Below are 22,447 nucleotides of genomic sequence, written 5' to 3'. Positions count from 1 at the left end.
CACAAAAAGAGTCAACGAGACCGGACAATAGTTCTAAAGTCAATTATTTTATTTATAAGAATTGTTAAAGAGGTCTGAGGATAAGATGTGAATCAGAAAAGTGTTAGTTACGACCGAATAAGGTATCTTGTTGACAATTGTTGATAAGATAAAGATAACAAAAGAACAAGACAGAATAAATCTGTGAAAACTTTATAAAATGAAGAAGTTGAATAAGAATAAATTTAATTGAATTTCTCAAAAAAATGAGTGCAAAATGGATCTTGTGGAGAACAGGGTTACTTCGCGACAGGAACAGAATGAAGATATCTTGAAAGAAGAATATTTTCCCATAGAATAATTAAAGTCATTGTGTTTGAACTCTAGTCTTTGCCCTGACCGAGAATTAATCTCAATTAACTCTAATAAATATTAAATTATTGGTGCTTGATCTAGCCGGTTATTTTTTCTCGATACCAAATAATGAAATCTCGTTTGTTCATACTTGTGTATGATACAGGGAAGATGCTTTGTATTATATATTCATTCCTCAATGTACTACTTGAATGAATTTCATTATATTTTATAGTGTATAGATAGTATATTAGATAATAGTCTGGATATATAACTCATAGGTACAGTCTATAGTTCATATATGTCTTTATCATTAATAACTCCTTACACTATGCTTTGCTTATTATTATTTCGTAAAGTTAGTATTTATTATAATATTATTTTTCTCATCACAAGAATTTCTTATAAACTGAAATCAAATAATATTGTATGCATAAAGTGTACAATTACTAACTATAATATCATTCGGTCCTTCATGACTCTGATTTGTATATTATAAGATATTATGTAATACATCATTATATACACAACACCTTGACAAAGGATTCAGGTCGTCTTTGATCCACTGAAATAAACACCAGGAACATATACTCAGATTAAACAATAAATTTTTTATTTAAAACTTAATCAGATCATTATAACACCCAATAGATAATCTATATAAATCAGTCTCTTGAATTAACAAGATGTATATCCGAATACTAACACTGTATCATGACTCATGTTCTTTGACGGTTATTTTTATTTCTTTGATTCAGGATTCATTAATATAAATACACGCAGTTGTGTAGACATAAAATAATTTTTAACTTTCAATTCTTATTTTTTACTTTTCTTTATTGAATAAAACACAGTCTCAAACTATACTTCCTTTTGTTCCCTTTCTCTCTTCTTTTTCTTTCTCTTTTCTTTCTCTTTTAAATATTAAGTTCATCACACAGGTATCGAGACAAAAGGTGTTTTCTCATTCAAGTAGAATGTTATAAGTCAATACTTCATGAGTCTTATTGGCATTACTAGGACGTTCCATGTTTACAGGGCCGTTACCTGTGGACCATGAGCCGGAACAATCATCCAAATAAATGACAATTTTACGGACTATACCATAACGTGATAAATTGTTAAGAAGACTATTGCGAAGCTTATCTAAAGTCCAGATGGGCAGTTTGGTCAAATTGATACATAAGAGAGCTCGATCTGGATGAACGGCAGGAGAGGCATGGAAAAACGTATCTCCAATGTTGATAGGTGAGGCAATGGCCGACTCACAATTGCCTTTTGAAGCTAAAGTAAATTCCATATTGGTGCCTGTAGAATCTTCAGTTAAAGTTAATCCGAGACCGACTCCAAGGGGGAATTTCTGACTTAATTTTAAGGCCAGGGATGATCTCAAAGATGAAAGGTGCTTAGGAATATGATAGAACACCGAATGTTCAGTAGTACCCGTAAGGTGAATGAGACGCTTGGAGGGATCGTTGGAATAATTCTCAATTTCGGTGGAGCGAAAAAGCGACAACTCTTTTCTGGGGTGAGGAGGCATGGATTTTGAAGGTTTTTTAGAATCCAAACGAGAGTCTCGAGATGAAGTTGCTGTGACTGAGGCATAGCTACGAATTGTTGACGAGGTGTTGTTAGACTCAGAGAGAGAGGAGACAAAGAGTTAGTACTTGATAAAGTGGTGACGTTGTCTGAAGGCAACGTCCCAGAAGTGTTTTGTAGCGGAGGAACCATGAATGAATTCTGTATATAATTATTGTTAGTGCTCAAATACTCTAACAGTGACTGTTGTTAAAACTGGATGTAGAACGAATATTATGCTGTGAACTACAATACAATAGTTTTATTCGAATAGCCTCTTTATTATTTAAATAAATGATGGTTTATTTCTATTAACTTAGTTGTAAGGACGACTACAATCATGACACTTCGAATACGCTAAGAATCTTTTCTTTCAAATGGCATTCCTCATGCTCCTCTTCCTCACTTCACAACAGACTAGTGATCCTTATTGTCACTATCTGTGGTTCTCCTTAACAATTTAAAAATTTAAAAATTCAAAGAAAACAAAAAAATAGGAAAAACGAAAAAAAATAGAAAAGAATGCAACCAAACTTTAATGATAATCCTAAAAACCCTGTAATATTCTTAGAAGTTTCTTATTGGATAACAAATAAAGTAAAATAAGAAAGTTTTTAATAAAGAATAGAATAATCTTTATTGATAGAAAAGTTATGAGATATTTATATTAATTTGTATTCGCTGTTGATCATATTTATAGAAATAAAATACATGTCTAAAGGGTTGTTGTAAAAGAGCTTAGCTGTCAATTATCAATAGTAAGAGGAAAACTAATAATAGACTAGAGGACTAATGAAAGTGAGAAATTTCATTTTTATGTATTAACCAGTCAGAATAAACTTAAACCTTTACAAACCCAAAAACACAGTTGCGACTATCTTTTAATTTTCAATAAATTGAGACTCCGTCCGCATATAAACAAAATAAAAAATTATTTAAAGTTCTCAACATGTTGTGGTGAGGGTTCAGGAGGTTCTTTCGTATATCAGAAAAAAATTATTTACACGCCATAAACTCCAATCTAGCTTATCATGTATAAACAAATATTTGAAGAAGGTAAATCAAGGAAATATCAGTTTGAAATAAAAATAAGAAACAAGTATTCTAAGCTTTTTATTTTTGTAGTTGAAATTGACGTGTTAATAGACGATTTGAATTCAGTTTTAACAAAAAGCTGGTCTAATATGAATATGCTTCTAATGTTCAGTGCAAAATATCATTTTAACAAAGTCGATACAACTGTGAATAAAGCTATAACTGCTTTATTAGGATTTTGGAATGAAAAAATAAGCACCTTTAATACCACTAGTAGCTTGAAAAAAAGGGCAAAGACTTTGAACAGTACTGTTAATCTTGTTTTGGACTCAAGGCCTGCGTTATCAATTATTAACTCTAATATCAAAAAGGTAATTTTAATGTAGTCGTGTTAATTTTATACAATATGATACTGACAGTCTCCTTTTTTTCTAGCAATTGAATAAAGCATTAAAAGATAATTTAACAAAAGGAGCATATGATGAGCTGCTTGAAGTTTATCCAAATGATAACAATAGCGATGATGGCTCAATAATTGATAACACCAACAATGAAAAACAGCCTGTACAAAAAAAGAGAAAGTACTTGAAACATAAAGATCTGCATAATCAAAGTTGGGGAAACAAAGTTCAAATTATTACTGAATATTAGTAAATGAATAGAATCGACAAAAATGCTACATAGTAAATATTAATATCAATTATTATTAAAATAGTGGTGACAACGATGTCTTGGATCTGACTAAAACTTCAGTAATACCAAAGCGATTCAAGAGTATAGTAGAAAATATTTGTAAACACTTTAACCTCAAAATGGATTTGCTATTAAAAGATGAGGAATACGATATTTTAAAAAAAATCAGTACTTGTAATAACAAAGAAGAATTATATAAATCAGTTCAGACTATCAGCCCATTTTGTAATGGTTCTGAACTCTCGTACATAAAGATGGCAGTACAGAAACTGTAGGTATAGTAATGACTTTGTAAATTTAGATTGTTAATATTTTAGTTCCTGTATATCAGTTGTCACCTCTGGCATCGTAACATTCTAAATGGTTCCCATCATGAAGATTGGTATCGTGTCAATGTTTATGGGGACCTATTCGACCTTATTTTTATTGGCCAATCTGGATATGAAACAAAGAGGTATAAAAAATATATGTCCAGAATAGTAGTGTCAAGGGATTATAGCTTGAGCAAATATTTCTTTGTGGTATTTATTATCACTTTTTTTTTATTATAGGGCGGAGTGCCATTCACTCATTATAAAATCGCTAAAAAAAATGGGAGTTCTAAATAATGATACAAAAAACGTTAGAATGGATTTTATATTTTCACACACTGACGGTCTTAGCGATGCGTTTTACTGTGAAGACAAGCCAAATAATAATGATCTTAAGGATCAAAAGAAAACCAAAAATGTAAGGGAGCAGTCATTAAAATATTGGACATCTTTGTTACCGTATCCAGAATGTATATCATACATTACTGCAATCAGCTGTCAGTTCCGGAAACTAACTATGCATGTAACAGGCAGTAAGCTTATTGGTGGTATATTAATACATTCTTTTTTTAAAGAAGTTAACATACCAAGTGTTGATAAAAAAGGAGCTAGTATTGCTGAGTACTTGGCCACAGTCCTATCATAAGTAGTATGTGCACTCTTATATAAAACCTCTTTCTAGGATATGTATTCTAATATGTTTATATTTTAACAGAGAATGGTGATCAGAAACTTTGAAATAATAAATATAATCACCAGCATTAAAAAAGAAGATGATCTTGCCTTTCTATCCCCTCTCTCAACACAAAATCCCTGCTTTCGTGAGGACTCTTTTGACTCTTCTAGCTCTTATGATTCTTCTAACTCTTCATCATCATCTGCTTCTTGTTGGGAATCCAAAGAAAAAAAGCTACGCATATTAAAAAAAGTTGAAGATGCTGTTTCTGACTTCATCAACAAAGATGATTATGCCTCTTTCTGCTGGGAAGATATTGTTTTTTAATTAAAAATAAAATATATATCGATTTATGGGATTTGTTTTTGTGTTTGTAATTACCAAAAGCAATCTTTATCTTTTTCAATGAGTGCTCCTGCTGATTTTTGGGCTTCATTAACATGATAAATTTCGCCTAAGATTGGGAGGTGCTGCCTTGTTCAAAGGAGCAATTATAATAGCTGATTTAACTTTCAAAAACCACCTCTGGAGGTCTTATGTTGATGTTAAATCTATGAAAATACTGCTCTCAAGATAATTCATAGCTGTCTTACCCCTCGACCCACGCTATACAATTTTCAACTTTAGCTGGATTTGTTACTGGGAAATGATTGAGACTAGCTACTGTTTCAAGAACTATACTGAAATCATGTCGTAAAACATACTTCAACTAATCGTAAACTTTTTTCTCCTTCATTAATTTTTTTTTTTTTTTTTCATGTCCATCATATAAAAAAAAAAAAAAAAAAAAAAAAAAAAAAAAAAAAAAAAAAAAAAAAAAAACAGGCATTTATCATTAGGTTGTATTTTTATTAGGATGAGAGCAGGGCAAGCAAGGTACAGAAGATATGCGACAATCAGGCGTAATATTCCAGCCAATTTTAGTTAGCTAGTTCTGACAATTGTTTTCAACCAAGGGATAAAAACAATTTATACTCATGACATTAACTTTTCTAAACTCGACATTTATTTTTGGCGTTTTGTCGTTTATTTTTGCGAAAACGCCAAATTCTATAGGTTTGACTGTGTTTATATATTCATGTGAATATGCTGAGCATTCTTGTAAAGTAATTAAGCCAAAACTAGTTAAATGTAGTTATACGACAGAGCATGATGTTCATACATCCTCTAAAAGACACACACAATCTAGACACTTTTTTTTTCTTACAATTTTACAAAATGTTCCCCTTTAGCTTTGTTGTGGAACGCTTTTTTTTTGGCAGTTTATGCATTTTGAATAGTTAGATTGTAAGCTTTCTTATAACTGTATTATGGCAATCGAGCACTTTTTTATGATGATCATAATATCAAGGCTAGCCTTGTGAATGGATGCGTTATTAAGCACTAGATGCTTATCATTCATATTAGCTACATCAAGTGTAGTAAGAACTTGCTCTATAAATTCCAAAAAGTCGTTACTTGTCGTGCCTTTTCTTTTTTACAGCTAGCGTATCATCAGTTCGTTTTTGCTGTAGTGATATTCTCCTTTTATGAAAGAGTAATAAAACCATTTTTGCAAATGGCACCTGGTATACTGACGTTTGGTACCTTTTATTTTGCAATTTCCTCACTGTCTCGTGCAAAATAATCGCAGGATAATGCATTTACAAGTAAAATGACACATTTTCCTTTTTTTTTTTACGAGTTGCTACTAATCTTGGGATAATTTGGATTTCCTTTTTTTTTTTTTTTTTTTTTTTTTTTTTTTTTTTTTTTTTTGTACGGTCACAGCAGATTTATTATCCAATTATTAGCCCATCTATTATCATTGCTATGCCTATTTTTTTATTGGGAACTGAACGCCTTTTTTTTTTTTACCTTTTCTATTAAAGAGCATTATTTTTTTCTTTCCTTACATAATGTATTTAGCCCTTTCGGTTTTTTTATTAGTATTAATAACTGAATCGATCCTATTTCTCGGTTATTCATATATCACTTCAGTAGTAAGTTTTATTTATTTGTTTTTGATGTTGACATTTGCATATAAAGCGAGTATGGAGTGTTGAAGATTTTAAAATAACCACTATCTTTTGCTTGTCAGGCATATGATCTTTATGTTAAAGTAGTTAAAGATGCACGAGTCATTAAACAAAAAAAGATGAAAAAAGACCTTCTTCTACTAAAGACAGAATTAGGACAAACAAGTTCACAAGTAAGCCAATATAGAAAAAAAAAATACGGATGAAAAATGAATTGAATGATTATACTCATGTTTGTGGAATTCTTTTCAGGATGAATTTGCCAAATGGGCTAAATTACGCAGAAAGTTAGATAAATCTGTTGCTGATTTAGAAAAATTAAGTAAATATATTCAAACTGTCAATTAGTAGAAAGGAGGAGCTTATTTATTTATTTATTTATTTATTAAATAATTGTAGATTCGGATATTTCTTATTCTAGAACTGCTTTTGAGCTTAAGGTGAAATCAGGACTTTGGTTTGTTGTTCATGGATCTCAAATGATTATGGTTTTCTGGTTTAGAAAAAATGCAGTCTTTTATCTTCCTCCTGGATGGTTTGGACCTGCTCAACGCTTTCTTTCATGGCCCTTTGCTCCTAAAGGTAAGCTAAGCCAAAAGAGAAAGCTTTAAAATTGGCTAATATCCAAATTAATAATAATATCTCCTTTTTGTATAATTAGGCTCCGTTAGTGTCGTTGTTTGGTTTGCAGCTTGTAGAAGAGTGATTAAAGCTATAGCACTTACTCTTAATGATTTTGTATTTACACCAACTGTTGAAAAGAAAGTAACAACATAAGCCCATACATAGTATATACGTATTCTTGTAGATATGAATATTTATATTATTACGCAATATTAACGCGTATATATATGTACTGTACTAGAAAATATTAAACTCTACCAAAAAAAAAAAAAATGGCCTAGTAAATAAAAAGAATCTCTATAATAATTAAAAGACAACATGTTCTTGAAGGAAGCACTATAGAGCATATAGGATTTTACATTAAGGAAAAAAGAATATCAAACATTGAGCCGTAGTGTATACACATTCCTTTATTTTTTCTTCTTCTTTTCAAGAAAGATATCGGTCCTTTTCAAATCTATTGCAAAAGTGGAAAGTCAAAAGAGCCCTACCTGACCTTGATAAAGAAATATAAATTATGTTCTACAAGACGTAAATCATTCATTTAGCCCCTCTAAATGAACGACTTGTACAGTAAAAGACCTTTATAGAAGCAATCAGTCATTATTTTGGATTCATGATCAGCATAGAATTTATAATTCTTCATGTTGTTGAAAATTAATTAATTCTACTAGAAGTTTACAATTAGAAATAAATCTCGAGTTTAAATATGTGTAGTCACAAAGCGAAAAAAATAAATAAATGAATAAATCACTTCTTCTGAATAATAGAGGATGATCAATTACCCTTTACTTCTGAGCTAATTGTTGCTCATTTTGACACCACCACTTGTAACCTAATTTATAAACTGGTATCGGGTAAATCTTTACCGCTTTCCATCATATCTATTAAGCAAGTTTATATTAATAAAATTCATAATGTTTTTTTCTACTTGAATCAAGAGAACAATAAAAGAAATATAAAGGTGACTTGTAGGATAATAACAGCGTACAAAAAAAAAAAAAAAAAAGACAGTTAACATAAAAGATTTGGACTTACCTTATGTGGATAAAATTACTATTTTCGGATATATATAAAATTTTCTTGAATTGCTATGAAGAATCCAATAAATTTGAGTTCTCTAAATTCTTCTTTCTTTTCATACTATTTATTGTTACTTTTATATATTTATATATTTTTTTCTTTTTTTCTTTGCCAAAAAAGAAAGGAAAATAAGTGAACGAATGATAGAAGGGGGGCAGGACTATAGATTCCTAGTAAGTGTTTTAACACAATTACAGTCGAATGTCATGTAACATTTTCGTTTACTCATGTTCATTTTGCATATAAAGGATAATATTTGGAAAGATAATTATTTTACACCTTATTTTAGAGAGAAGTAAATTCTCCTATAAGAAAAAAAAAACTAATAAATAAGAGCTTTTAATATTGACGATTTATGTATACATATAGATATATCAATGCCTTACTTGTTATTATTCTAGTTTTATACTTCTCCTCTATTTTAATTTATCAATCTATTCTTTATTACAAGAACAAAAAAAGAAATTCTAAAGATGCTTTATTATATCAACAACAGCAGCAATCCAGGAATATTCAATATGGCTCTATTATCAGCAATAAAATAGATAATGATGATGATGATGCTTGTTCATCAACTACTGCTGTTTCCATCGACATAGCAAATAGCAGCAATCCATGGTCAGCATACAATTGGATTAGGTTAAGTTTCTCGATCATTGAGGTAGCTTTAGTCGTTTACATTACATGTTTTTCTTTATCATCACCCAAAAATGATATAAGCCAAATAGTAGAAGGAAACTATTATGATATGATGCTAATGTATTATACTCGTATTATATTCTGGGTAAAAACAAAAGAGACAGAGAGAGAAATACTTATACATACTAACGTTTTTCATTTCTTGAAAACAAGACATTTAATACATTACTTTCATTTATCAATATTTGTTTGTCTTTCTCGAATGATAAACATGTGTCAGATACAATTTGTAGTTACCTAAACTATATTTATGGGATAGACTTTGCCATTCAACTTATAAATCTATATGCTTATTATCAAGTATACGATATATTTGATATTAGTATCAGATATCAAAATTGGATGATTTCCACTTGTTTTGTTTTTATGCTCTTATTAGCTGTCATTAATGAATCTCGATATGCTCCTTCAAAGCCTATTATCGCTGAGACGGTAAGTTTACTGCAATACATATGATATATCCTCTGTTTTTTTTAATGATGTATAATTATATCTAGGGTCGCATTTTGTCAGGTGAAAAATGGGCATCACTCTATTCAAAATTTATGTTTTCTTGGGTAGATCCTATGTTAAAACAAGGACAAAAAAAGACATTAAATGAAAATGACTTAATGGAACTTATAGCTGAAAACCGTACAAAAAATACCTTAGCCTCTTATCGTCTTCAAAAGAAATATAAAACAATGACTCTAAAGTTATTAGCAACCTTTAAATGGCCCCTAATCACCCAATTTATTTATTGTATTGGTTGGAGTATTCTTATGTTTGGTCCTGCTTATTTTCTCAATAAGATCATCAAATTTATTGAAAATGGGGGTAGCAACGATCATAAGGAAACAATTTCATCCGCTTATCTTTATGTATTGGGTTTGTTTATTACATCCTCTGCTCAATCACTTTGTTATCAGCAGGCACTTTATATTGGTCGATCCTTAGGTATTCGAATTCAGTCAATTGTAATTGGTGAGGTATACAGTAAATCCCTTAGACGTAGAGATCAAAGTGGATCGACTACTGCAGGAGGCTCTGAAATTTCAACCACATTAAACGACAGCAGTAATAGGAAAGCAAACGTAAACAATTTATTATCTGTAGATGCACAAAAGTTAGGCGACTTAATTGCCTATATCTTTTATATTTATTGTTTTCCAATTCAAGTCGGCATTTGTATTTGGAGTCTTTATCGTCTCTTAGGTTTTGCATCTTTCTGGGGTGTCTTGATCATAGGCTTATCTCAGCCCTTGACATTTGCTTTGAGTAGACGTTTCCAACGACTTCAACATGATGCAATGTCTTGTACAGACAAACGCATTAGTCTTATGAATGAGTTGCTTTCTGCTATCCGTATTGTTAAATTCTTTGCATGGGAAACTGAATTCCGTGAACGTATCTTACGTGCTCGTTCTGCTGAACTAAAAGTAATTCGTGCACGTCTAATGAGCTTTATGTGGATTGGTAATGTTTGGTTTTTAATCCCGGTTTTGATCATGGTGGCTGTCTTTTATGCTTATACCAGAGAATATGTATTAACAGCTTCAACTGCATTTACTGCTTTGGCACTCTTTAATAACTTTAAAACGGCTCTTGATGAATTGCCTGTGGTAATTTCGTTCATTTTACAAGCTAATGTATCTATTCATCGTATAGAAAAGTTTTTAGAAGAAGAGGAAGTCAAACCAGCAACACCATTTTCTTCTTCTTCTTCTTCTTATCTTGTTAGTTATAACAACAATCTAACAGCAGCCACTTTTGTTGGCTTTATCAATAATGCAAGCTTTAGCTGGAACTCACCCACAAATAACACATCCTTAGATGGTACTGTTGTACCTCATCTCAAGAACTTGAATATTTCTTTTCCTTTGAATCAATTATCAATTATCTGTGGTCCTACAGGTTCTGGTAAAACGACCATGTTAGCTAGTTTATTGGGCGAAACATATTGCTTGTCTGGACAAGCTATTTTACCTCGTAAACAATCTAATAACGGTAATAATGGTGGTGGTGGCGCTGTATCTGGTATTGCGTATGTTGCTCAGACTGCCTGGCTTCAAAATTGTAGTATCAGGGATAATATTTTGTTTGGTCTTCCATATGATGAAGAAAGATACGAAAAAGTTTTATATATGACTGCTTTAACAAGAGATCTTGACATTTTGGAATTTGGTGATGCTACAGAAGTTGGAGAAAAGGGAATTACTTTAAGTGGTGGACAAAAACAGAGGTAAAAATATGTATTATTTGTATATAAAAGGAAATATATTCATGATTTGAATCCCCCCCTCTCTCTCTCTCTCTTTTTTTTTTTTTGTATACCTTAGAGTTGCCATCGCAAGAGCTGTATATTCACAAGCAGAAATAGTTATTTTAGATGATTGTCTAAGTGCTGTAGATGCTCATACAGCAAAGCATCTCTATCAGTATTGTTTATTAGGTGAATATATGAGAAATCGTACTGTCATTCTTGTTACACATCATGTTGGTCTTTGTATTCGTGGTGCAGGTTATGTGGTTGCTTTAGATGAATCAGGATCAGTAGCAGCCGCAGGTATGCCATTAGATGTTATCAAGTCAGGTGTGCTTAGTGAAGAGCTCTCTGAAGAAAGTTGGATGGAAAACACTGATGCAAATGAAGAATTGGTTTTAGAGGGACCCATTCCAAATGTTCCTACAAAAGTAACATCTACAAAGAATAAGGTAGAAGGTGGAGGAAAGCTTGTTCAAGATGAAATTCGAGCTGAGGGCAGTGTTAAATGGAGCGTTTATGGTACGTACTATTATGCCTCTGGTGGGTTTTTCTTTTGGATTTCTGTTCTGCTTCTCTTTTGCCTTGCTCAGGCGTCTGTATTGGGACAGGATTATTGGATTCGAGTGTGGTCTGCTGCTTATGATAAAATGAATAATTACGTTATGGACAGTTTACAAGTCAGTAAAGACGGCTTTTTAACAACTTTAATGAGCTATACTACTATTTCTACTACTACCACTATTGCTGCTGGTAGTACGAGTCTTCGTAGTGGTTTGTTATGGGATATACTGCATTATTTTAATAAGCAACCCTTCTTGCTACAACTTTCTCCCATGAAAACTTTAGTTACTGCTCAAGAAATTACCGATGAAAATCCTGCTACTTCCATTCATGTTGGTTATTATCTTGGTATTTACTTTTTGATTGGTATGCTTTCTTTAGCCTTAACCACCGTCAGATCTCTTGTGCTTTTCCTTGGATCCATAAAAGCCTCTCATCGAATTCACTCTCAGCTTCTTGATCGCATACTTCGAGCTAAGATTCGCTTCTTTGACACAACACCTATCGGCCGTATTGTAAATCGATTTTCTTCTGATCTTGAGACAATAGATCAAGCTGTTGCCCCATCCCTTTCCTTCCTATTATATTCGATTGTGGCAACAGTTTATGTTGTCTTTTTAATTTCTATTATTACGCCTGCCTTTATTATTCCAGGTATTTTTATTGCTCTAATGTTTAAATCCATTGGTGCTTATTATCTAAAGACATCGCGTGATATGAAGCGTCTTAATTCAGTCTCACGTAGTCCTATCTACGTTCAATTCAATGAAACAAATATAGGCATCGCTACTATCCGAGCCTTTGGTTGTCAAAAGCGGTTTATTGAAGAAAACCACAAACGTATTGATGCCAACAATCGACCCTTCCTCTGGATGTGGGCGACAAACCGTTGGCTTCATTGTCGTGTAGACATCCTGGGTGCCTTTGTTGGTTTCTGTACAGGTGCTGTCTTGATAAGTTCTAGAAATTGGATTGATCCAGGCTTGGCCGGTTTATCATTGAGTTATGCCCTGACGTTTACACATCATGTTCTTTGGATCGTTCGTATGTATGCTATGAATGAGATGAATATGAATGCAATTGAGCGTATTCATGAGTATTTAGACATTGAAGAAGAACCGGAGACACATATAGAGGAAACAGCACCTCATATTTCATGGCCAGAGCGAGGTATAGTCAAGGTAGATGACCTTGTCATGCAATATGCATCTGATACGCCTGCTGTCTTGCGTCATGTCTCATTTGAAACTAAAGCTCGTGAAAAGATTGGTATCGTAGGACGAACAGGGTCAGGGAAGTCAACCTTGGCCATGTCCTTGTTTCGTTTTATGGAACCTACCTCTGGTCATATATGGATTGACGGTGTAGATATTCATAGTATTGGGTTACATGATTTGAGATCACGTCTAACGATCATACCTCAGGATCCAGTTTTGTTTTCAGGCACGTTACGTAGTAACTTGGATCCCTTTGGACAATATGATGATGCTACACTTTGGGCTGCCTTGAAACGGTCTCATTTAATTGATCATGCTGACTCCAAGGATACTTCATCTCACCTAGAAGCAACGACAACAATCACTTTGGATTCTCCAGTAACTGAAAATGGAAACAACTGGTCACAAGGTCAACGCCAGTTAATTGCATTAGCTAGAGCACTTGTGAAAAAGACATCATTGATCATTTTAGATGAGGCAACTTCATCCGTTGATTTTGACACTGATTATGCAATTCAAGAAACGATTCGTAAAGAGTTTGTAGATTCAACTTTATTGTGCATTGCACACCGTATCCGTACTGTGATAGACTATGACCGTATTTTAGTTTTAGATCAAGGAAGAGTTATGGAATTTGATACACCCTATACACTAATGACAAGAGAGGGTTCTATTTTCAAGCAAATGTGTGAGCGTAGTGGAGAGTACCAAGAACTTTTGCAACTGGCTAAAGCTAAATATTATAATAAAAGTAATTAATCATAGTTAATTTAATAAACACAAATAAAATGAATAGAGGGGATTTCCCTTTTTTTTTTTTCATTCTTCACTTTCAAATTAGAATTATAATATTTATATTCTTTATTATACATATACATATATATGTTTGAAAAGGTTATTGTAATTCGAATGATGTACCAGGAAAATGATTGCCAAGCTTATTAGGAAAAAGGGGCATATGGTCAAATTACTTTATATTTGTTTCGATTATCGCTATAACGAACAAGACCTACGGAGTATAGAATATATGCAACGTTGAAAACTACAATTCACTTTTGTGTACATTCAGTATTCAGTAAATTTCCAAATTATTCTGTAATTTCTAAGACTGAAAAAATACATTCATTGCTTCAAAGGAAATTAAAGAAGTTATTGATATAGAGCAGAGCCTAAATAATACGCATAATAAAGGATAAAATACAAGACAATGTATAAGGTTGTATATTTAACAAAATTCGATCATGATATTTAATCGCTTTTTTTTCCCCCAAATATTTGACAGCTATTGAAATTTGTTTTGCACCCTTTGACTTTACAGTTTGCAACCTTGAAAAAAAAAATATAAAAATTAACATGCTGTACTTAAGAGATATGTTAATTAAATTTGCTGAAGTGTTATTTTGTTGTTATGTCTATCAACTTGTACCAAGGTAATAGCGAAGGATAAAATAGACAAAGCAGATAAAATTAGATAAGCAAAGCTACACAAACTTTATCACCACAATCTGAAGGGGTCTTTTTATTTTTAGTACAATATCCTACTATATAGTTAACGAAGATTCAAAAGGCCTCAAAGGTCTTAAATGTCTTTGTAATTTATACACTATCTTTCACCATTAATTGCAAATTTACATCAGATCTAGATCATTATATCTGATCAATTAAATAATGAAAATAAATTAAGTGATAATAAGTAATCAAACATAAACGTTATTCTTTATTGAAGTGACAAGTTATGAAGTATATGCATGAAGGTGAACTAAATCAAAACTCAACAACCAGGCGAATTCTACAGATATTCGAACAAAAATAGATTACATGTAATATATGAATTAATAAAACATTTCAGATTTTATTTTATTTTTATTAACATTAAATGCTTTTAGATCAGAATTATAACGTTCAAAGTTAAAGAGCCAGTGTGACATTGCTGGTCCATAGTCTAATATACCATTCTTGATGTGAAGCAAGTTATGGCTGTTAATTGTAAGAAGCCCCTGGTCTTGATATACATACTTGAATTCTTGTAAAAATTGTTTTAATAAAGTATGCATAGTGTCAACTTCTTCTAAAGAAATACAAGCGCTTCCTAGATACTTATTGGCTTCCACAAAAAGCATCCAGTGTACCAGTAAGCGTGCATTTAACCTCATTGACAAAAGGAAAGGTGACAGAGCCAAGATGAACACCCTCCATTCGTCTGCCTTCATGTTGCTAAACCCATCACCAGCGGTTATCTCCCTTTTTAACGCACCAATGTCATAACCATATGGCAACGTTAATCCTTCCATACTGCTTGCCATTTCGTTAAGCTCCTGCTTCGTAATTCGGGGTTCTTCATTACTACTAACAGGGCCACCTTCACCTCTCCAAGCAGACAGCATCATACGCTTAGCAACACCAAGGTAACAGTTGTGCATAACATCAATAGGTGCAAATCGGATTGGATCAAAATAAGATAAACGAAGGAGCGAGCTCCAACGAGTACCATTAGCTTTCACCAACTTTTTCGCCTCAGTCGAAGTGGATGCGGACTTCCACTTATACGCATTTGCCCTATGAGTAGAATTCGATCGAAGCGCCCATTCATCGTCATCAAAGTTAGTAAAATCTTGCTTAAATGGGTTGGAAGGAAGCTCCTTGAAGGCGTAATTGCATTTGTGGCAAGCAAATGCAGCAGAATGAGCAGCAAGACCTAGGCATTTCCTCTGTGCTGGCAAATCAGAAGCAACAGGTGTCAGAGCAGCCTTAACAACTTGCTTGCCATTACTTCTGGTCTGCATTTCTACACCATTTTGTAACAATAGAAGGTCGTCGACAAGAGGATCTAAATAATGGTTCATCTTGTATGTGGAGGGTTCGCTTGGACCAGGAATCAAACCAACCAGAACGACATTATCCTTCAAGTTTCTCACCTCTCGTGGAAGATTTTGTATCGTTATATAGATAGCCCCGCATGAATATTGAGAGTAGGAGTACAACTGGAACCAGTCTACGTTTAATGTCAGCATTAAATTGTAATCTGAGGAATTTACAAAAGCTGCATCATCCGAATTATCTAACTTGAACTGATTCCAGATGCGGCCATCATATATATTGAACAAATGCCCAGGTACGGTTTTTCTTGACTTCCATTTGGTAATCTGTTCAACAAATCTGTCACGAAGAAAGAAGCTGCTAAGAGTACTGATAATTGAGTTATAGTAGAAGGATTTTGCTGGTCTTAAACAATTATCAAGTAACAAATTAGCACGACAGATAGGTGAATTAACAAAAGGTGTTTCGGTTGTATTGCACTTCTTTTTTCTGTACACCTCTTGTTTTTGCTGTTCAGTGTGAAAAGGATGGAGAGAATCGCACTTCTCACAAGCTGCAAATTGTCGAAAACCAGCACAACAAAAGTTATTCAACTTGGACCAAGTAAAGAATGTTTTTGCAGTCTTAGGAAAACGGTACAATATTCCAAAGAGCTCCAAAGCTTGATTCAAGAACCCCATTAACGCCTCCACTCCTTCTTCAGTAATCTGTTGCTTGCCATACAACATGGTTATCATCATGAAAAGAATAAAAGTCCCTTCATCCTTGGGAAAAGCTGTATCATCCATAATACGAATGAAAGGATCTGAATTAAAATGTTTATGTTAATATATATTTGTATAATTTTGAATAAATTATTATTTATTATACCTTCTTTGTTATCTTTGAAATTTTTAGAATATGTATAAAAAAAAAATAAAATAAAAATAAATAAATAAAAATAATGCATAAATATTAGTAACTACGAAAAGTGTATAAAAAACATACCAGCTTTGTTGTCAGCAATAGCCATAAACTTGAGGATTTGGACTAAATACAATTGAATAACATTCAGATTAAAGTGTCAACACAAAAAAAAAAAATCTTTTAAATTACATGCTTTAATTTGAATACCTTTAAGAATGTTTATATTTTGATGCTTATGTTTGTGGAAGATCGTAATGTATTTCTGGCTATCTTTAGTATATGAGGAACAATCACAAAAAACTCTTTTCTTATTGTTGTTAATAGTGGCATTAAACCCATTGATGCTTGTCATGTTGATGGAATGAATAACAAGTACGCAAAATTATTGACGTTTAAATTTATTAATATTTTGTTTTAAAAGAAAAGATGACATAATAATGAAGTAAATTTTGACCATTTAATTTCTTTGACAGGTGGTACAAGTTTCTTAGTCAAAAAAAAAAAAAAAAAAAAAAAAAAAAAAAAAAAAAATTGAATGCACCTTCTAGCACAGCTTCTGCTTGGGTAAAAAAGGATGCACAAGATTCTAAAGACACTTTCAAAAGGCAGCCAGGTAGGGAAAGACATCCATTGTTGACTGAGGATCATGAGGTGTTTCTTAAGAACTTCGTTGATCGAAATCATTCTATGGTTTTAGACGATATGATAGATGCTCTTACCAGTCAATTTATGGGCTTACAAATAAGCAAAACTGCACTATACCAAAGAAATGTGTCTTAAGCTTCATGAAAACTCATTTTCATTCTATTGAAAGAAACAGTCCTGGTAATTTGAAAAGGGCTATAATCGGATACGTAAATACCAAAAAATTGATATGATTATACCAGTAACTGTATTTTCATCGATGAATCTGTATTTCGTATCAATTTGAATCGTAGCTTTGCTTAGTCAAGAAAAGGTGAACGTGTTGTTATTCAAGTGCCTACAACAAGAACGAAAACCACAACTATTTTAGGTGTTATATCTCCTTATAGCGTAATTAATATGAGGGTGAGATGGTCTAGGGATACTTGATTAACAAAAGAAAAGAAAAATTACAAATGGTACTTTGCAAGAAGCAAACACAACAACGAGTAATTAGTTCAATTTTATAGTACATAATTTAGATATTATGGATCAGCGTGAGGAGTTTAAAGGTCATTGTATTGTAGTAGATAATGCATCTATTCAGAAACATATTGAATAGTAAAAAATATACTGAAGGCCGTGACTATGGTTGTGCTTATCTTTCGCCTTACTCTCCTGAATTGAATTCCATCGAAGAATTTTGGTCAGTGGATAAGAGCAAACTTAAGAGAGAGGCTCTTTTAAATGAAGAAACTTTAACTTCCAGAATTAAAGATGCTTACAATAAAGTTTTTTTAAGTGGTTTACAATGATTTGGCAAATGTTTTGTTAAAATGGGAAGATTATTTGAATCGCAAACCAATTTAATTTTATACACTTTTCATACAACTACTTTGTTCGATTTTCTTTTTGATTTATTATAAAAAATGTACATACTTTGATTTAGTTGCAATAAGAATAACTACCTTCTATCACTACCTCCCTTCTGATGAATTTATTAGCAATAGAATTGATGATCAAAAGCCTAGATACCAACCAAAACATGATGTAAGGGGGGTACGGTGACTTTCAAAACATTGTACCATTTAGAGAATATTTCTGATGCTTGTATAATGTCTGATGAAGAAGGAGACGACAAACTTTTAGCTACAATAGTGCTATGGAAGAATTTGATTTAGACGTAATCCCATTATCTAAAATGGTTTGCATACCAACTAAATACAAACTATCATAGGTTGTTCAATTCATTCCTTTAATACAAAACGAAAATGATAAACTTTCTAAGTTTGCTAAAGAAACTGATAATGAAAATGACATGGTTTACAGATTCAATAAACAACAGAAAGTAAATAGAGGAGCAACAAGATATAAGCTAGCATATTTATAGTCAAACAACGTTAGGATCACAGAAGTAAGAGCACCTTACTTGTATTGTAAAAAATGTTATAGAACGCCTTTGTATAAATTCCAATGGCCTATCAATTAATGAGTTCACTGTCTATCGCCATATAACAAAAAAAATGGCGTTTACACTCACTCCCTTGGACTATACCCAAGATCGCAGCCCAAAATGTTGAGAATACCAAAGATCAACGAAAGCATTTTGTTGAATACGTTATGGAAAATAACATTGTTTACAAAAGAAAATGCATTTTTGTGGATGAAAGTAGATTCAAAAATAAAAGAAAAAAAAACTAGCTACTGATAATATATGTAAGCATTTATTTAAGCAATGGTAATAGACATAAAAATAAAAAATAGAACAATTATACAGAAGTATTATTATCCTGAAGATAGACAATATCTTCCCAGGAATAAGTCAAATATTCATTGTTTTCATTAAAATCAGTAATGGCAGCATCAATTTTTTGCATTATTCGGATTTTCCTCTCCCCGGTCTCCCAATCTTGAGATAATAAGCTTGAGCTTGAGCTTGAGCTTTGTGAGCTTTGTGAGTATGGCGAATCTTCTCGATAACATGTATCAGGAGTCAGGGTAGAAGAAAGGAAGACTAAATCGTCTTCTTTAGCTATGTCAGTAATTAGCCTAATTATTTCAAAGTTTTGAATTACTATTCTCTATAATTAAAATACAAATAATACATGAGAAATTATATTCAAGAAATAGATTCAGTATAAAAGTTCATACCACTAATGATATAACGGCAGCTAAATATTCAGCAACTGAAGTTCCTTCTTGATCAGTATTTGGAATTCTGACTACTTTCAAGACTGAGTGAAGTATTACACCTGCAATAAGCTTTGTACCGATAATTTGCAGTTTGAGCTTATTAAATTGGCAGGTTACGGCTGTGATATATTTAATGCATTCTTCGTAAGGTAAGAGAGACATCCAAAAAGTCAATGCTTGTTCTCTTAAGTTCTTGGTCTTTTCTCTATCTTGAGAAGTGTTTGAGTTTGGTTTATCCTCACAGTAAAATGCATCGTTCAAGCCACCGTTATGCGAAAATATAAAATCTAGTCTGACATTCTTTGTGTCCGAATCTAGCAAGCCCATTTGTGATGGAAGGTAAATAAAAGATAAAAGACAAAATAAAAAGAGAGAAAGGGAACAAAAGGAAGTATAGTTTGAGACTGTTTTTTATTCAATAAATAAAGTTAAAAGAAAAGCTAAAGAAAGAAGTTCAAGATTATTTTGTGTCTAAACAACTGCTTGTATTTATATTAATGAATCCTGAATCAAAGAAATAAAAATAACCGCCAAAGAACATGAGTCATGAAACAGTATTAGTATTCGGATATACGTCTTGTTGATTCAAGAGACTGATCTATGGATTATCTATTGGGTGTTATAATGATCTGATCAAGTTTTAAATAAAAAATTTATTGTTTAATCTGAGTATATGTTCCTGATATCTTTTATGTTTTATTTTATTGGATCAAAGACGACCTGAATCCTTTATCAAGGTTATAAAAATAAATATTTAGAAATGATACGATGTCTTATAATTGATACATCTAGACAATTGGATGTCAATAAGTTTTATATTATTTACAAGATGTTATATACAGAGTTTTATTTCATATTCAGGCTTATATTTTATCCTGTATTATGTAATTCATCTATTATAATATTACTCATGATTATATCCAGAGCTTGTTCTATAACACCATTGCCCTTAGTGATTTTACGATATGAGAATGACACTCCGCCCTAATAAAAATAATGATAAGTATTTGCTTATTCTTTATTTAATGTTATTACTTTATACCTTTTAGTTTCATAGCCTGTTTGTCCACAGAAAATAAGATCAAACAGGTCACCGTAAACATTTACTCGGTACCAATCTTCGTTATGGTCACCTTTTAATATATTATGGTGCCATAGGTAGCATCTGATATCCAAAAAAATTAAAGCTTCATTAGTATTTTTAAACCTTTACTAATACATTCGTAATACCTACAGCTTTTGTATAGCTAATTTTATGAAGGGAAGTTCAGACTCATCACAAAAAGGATCAATTTCCTTAACAGATTGGTATAGATCTTCTTTTGTATGACATTTACTAATATATTTTAAAGCTCTATATTCTTTATTCTTCAACAGTGTGGGCAATACTAGGCGATAGTGCTTACAAATGTCATCAACCGAAGACTTCAGACGTTTGGGTATGATTGATGATTTCGTTAGATTTAAAACACTTTTCGTACCACTAGCATGATAATGATTAACATGAATATGTATTTTTTTTTTATTTGTTTATTTATTTTTTTTACTTACAAGTATTCATTTAATATCCTAACTTTGTTCTCCCAACCAGCAGCACGCAGATCTGTAGTTCTGATGCGTTTTCTTTTCTTTGATTTTGGTAATCCTGCAACATTAGAATTACTATTATTTGAATAGTTTTCATTTTTATTGATGTCATCATTTTGATTATCTTCAGGTTGGAGGAACTCTTGATACGCTATTTGCACTGGGCTCTTTTTCAGTATTTCTTTTGATTGCTACAAAAAAAAAGAAGGATATTTTTAATATTATCGTATAAAAGTTAAACACAAATGTATCAAAAAAGTTACCTTTTTGATATTCGAATTAATATTGATAAAGCAGGATTTGAGTCGATAACGAGTTTAACAGTGCTTACCATTGCCTTTGCTCTTTCTTTTGAAGTATTGCATGTGTCAGAACAATTCATCTTTTCATTCCAGAAAATTGATAAAACTTTCTTGATTTTGTCCTTTGTTGTATCAACTCCGGCAAAATGATAATTTGAACTGAGCTCTTCAAGCATTCTCATATTTGACCATTCTTTTGATGGCAATAGATTCATAATGTTTATTGGTACGTTTACTTCAACTACGAGAAGAAAACAAGTTAAGAAAGAAACTTTATTTCTTTCATTATATAGATATATAGATATATAGATATACACAAATATAATATATTTTAATTCCAGTTAATGTTTTCATAATCTACCTTCTTCAATGATTTGTTTCAGCATTTTAAATGAAAATAAAGCTTCAAATTTGAAAGGTGCCCGTTAATTTACAAAGAATTAAATGTTTATCACTTTTTCCTAATTATGCATCGGAAATAAATGAAGCACATAAAGTCCATGTGGTGCGGAGTTTGAACATCATATTTCATAACCGGTTCGAACTCCGCTATCGTACTTTCAAAATTGGTAAAAATGATAGTATTGGCCGAGATGTCACGTGATTACACTACAAAGAGGAACCTTCCCCATATACCGCCGTCGGACGTTGAAAAATGCAATTTTCTTTTATGGGACTGGCTCTCTAATATATTACATGGCTTCCTCTCCTAAAGATCACAATAGCACCTTTCAAGGTCCGCTACACTTTAAACACCTAAAAAAAACATGGGTACAAGCCATTTCTGGAGGATCGTCAAAGGCCTCGAGCTCATCAGCAGGCCCTTTCAAACGACTTCCTCACAATAAGCCTGGTGACGGATTCGGAACACCCCCACCTAGCGTTGGTTCGTCCTCCCCTGTTAATCATTTTTCGAAGAAAGTTGATCGCCCTTATTTAAAGGGG

General features: G+C 32.2%; 10 protein-coding genes across 10 annotated transcripts; 5 read left to right on the top strand and 5 right to left on the bottom strand.

Moving 5' to 3' along the window:
* Window positions 1-1,297: 1,297 nt before the first annotated feature.
* BX663DRAFT_490490 (uncharacterized protein) lies at window positions 1,298-1,873 on the bottom strand (the record flags this gene model as incomplete). The annotated part of the gene is made up of 1 exon (XM_051524954.1): window positions 1,298-1,873. One exon carries the CDS (start codon window positions 1,871-1,873, stop codon window positions 1,298-1,300), a length of 576 nt encoding a protein of 191 aa, XP_051377849.1.
* A 1,000-nt stretch (window positions 1,874-2,873) lies between these two features.
* Window positions 2,874-5,017, top strand: BX663DRAFT_526707 (uncharacterized protein). Its single transcript, XM_051529946.1, has 7 exons — window positions 2,874-2,967; window positions 3,037-3,317; window positions 3,382-3,596; window positions 3,662-3,910; window positions 3,971-4,093; window positions 4,191-4,599; window positions 4,666-5,017. Exons 1-6 carry the CDS (start codon window positions 2,943-2,945, stop codon window positions 4,594-4,596), a joined length of 1,299 nt encoding a protein of 432 aa, XP_051377848.1. The 5' UTR covers window positions 2,874-2,942; the 3' UTR covers window positions 4,597-4,599; window positions 4,666-5,017.
* On the top strand, window positions 4,350-5,382 carry BX663DRAFT_276637 (uncharacterized protein). The gene is made up of 2 exons (XM_051521973.1): window positions 4,350-4,599; window positions 4,666-5,382. Exon 2 carries the CDS (start codon window positions 4,669-4,671, stop codon window positions 4,951-4,953), a length of 285 nt encoding a protein of 94 aa, XP_051377847.1. The 5' UTR covers window positions 4,350-4,599; window positions 4,666-4,668; the 3' UTR covers window positions 4,954-5,382.
* A 1,381-nt stretch (window positions 5,383-6,763) lies between these two features.
* Window positions 6,764-7,255, top strand: BX663DRAFT_444160 (WRB/Get1 family; the record flags this gene model as incomplete). The annotated part of the gene is made up of 3 exons (XM_051523608.1): window positions 6,764-6,817; window positions 6,897-6,966; window positions 7,044-7,255. 3 exons carry the CDS (start codon window positions 6,764-6,766, stop codon window positions 7,253-7,255), a joined length of 336 nt encoding a protein of 111 aa, XP_051377846.1.
* Window positions 7,256-8,408: 1,153 nt separating this feature from the next.
* On the top strand, window positions 8,409-13,895 carry BX663DRAFT_276584 (uncharacterized protein). The gene is made up of 6 exons (XM_051521972.1): window positions 8,409-8,524; window positions 8,600-8,646; window positions 8,721-9,135; window positions 9,204-9,482; window positions 9,548-11,271; window positions 11,369-13,895. Exons 1-6 carry the CDS (start codon window positions 8,492-8,494, stop codon window positions 13,830-13,832), a joined length of 4,962 nt encoding a protein of 1,653 aa, XP_051377845.1. The 5' UTR covers window positions 8,409-8,491; the 3' UTR covers window positions 13,833-13,895.
* A 1,010-nt stretch (window positions 13,896-14,905) lies between these two features.
* Window positions 14,906-15,856, bottom strand: BX663DRAFT_444225 (uncharacterized protein; the record flags this gene model as incomplete). Its single annotated transcript, XM_051523614.1, has 1 exon — window positions 14,906-15,856. One exon carries the CDS (start codon window positions 15,854-15,856, stop codon window positions 14,906-14,908), a length of 951 nt encoding a protein of 316 aa, XP_051377844.1.
* Window positions 15,857-18,847: 2,991 nt separating this feature from the next.
* On the top strand, window positions 18,848-19,000 carry BX663DRAFT_444237 (uncharacterized protein; the record flags this gene model as incomplete). Its single annotated transcript, XM_051523615.1, has 1 exon — window positions 18,848-19,000. A coding segment is annotated over one exon (153 nt), but the record flags the coding sequence as incomplete, so codon positions are not given.
* Window positions 19,001-19,175: 175 nt separating this feature from the next.
* BX663DRAFT_526694 (uncharacterized protein) lies at window positions 19,176-20,026 on the bottom strand. The gene has a single exon (XM_051529945.1). It carries the CDS (start codon window positions 19,938-19,940, stop codon window positions 19,566-19,568), a length of 375 nt encoding a protein of 124 aa, XP_051377841.1. The 5' UTR covers window positions 19,941-20,026; the 3' UTR covers window positions 19,176-19,565.
* Window positions 19,190-19,465, bottom strand: BX663DRAFT_444245 (uncharacterized protein; the record flags this gene model as incomplete). The annotated part of the gene is made up of 1 exon (XM_051523616.1): window positions 19,190-19,465. A coding segment is annotated over one exon (276 nt), but the record flags the coding sequence as incomplete, so codon positions are not given.
* A 503-nt stretch (window positions 20,027-20,529) lies between the features above and the next one.
* Window positions 20,530-21,717, bottom strand: BX663DRAFT_565136 (uncharacterized protein; the record flags this gene model as incomplete). Its single annotated transcript, XM_051532068.1, has 5 exons — window positions 20,530-20,597; window positions 20,656-20,778; window positions 20,848-21,096; window positions 21,165-21,391; window positions 21,532-21,717. 5 exons carry the CDS (start codon window positions 21,715-21,717, stop codon window positions 20,546-20,548), a joined length of 837 nt encoding a protein of 278 aa, XP_051377840.1. The 3' UTR covers window positions 20,530-20,545.
* Window positions 21,718-22,447: the final 730 nt, after the last annotated feature.

The sequence above is a fragment of the Cokeromyces recurvatus genome (genome assembly GCF_025118155.1).
Source record: "Cokeromyces recurvatus strain NRRL 2243 chromosome Unknown BX663scaffold_48, whole genome shotgun sequence".
NCBI classification, from domain to species: Eukaryota; Fungi; Mucoromycota; class Mucoromycetes; order Mucorales; family Mucoraceae; genus Cokeromyces; species Cokeromyces recurvatus.
The sequence above is the reverse complement of the archived record's forward strand: the minus strand, read 5'-3'. Positions and strand labels throughout refer to the sequence as shown.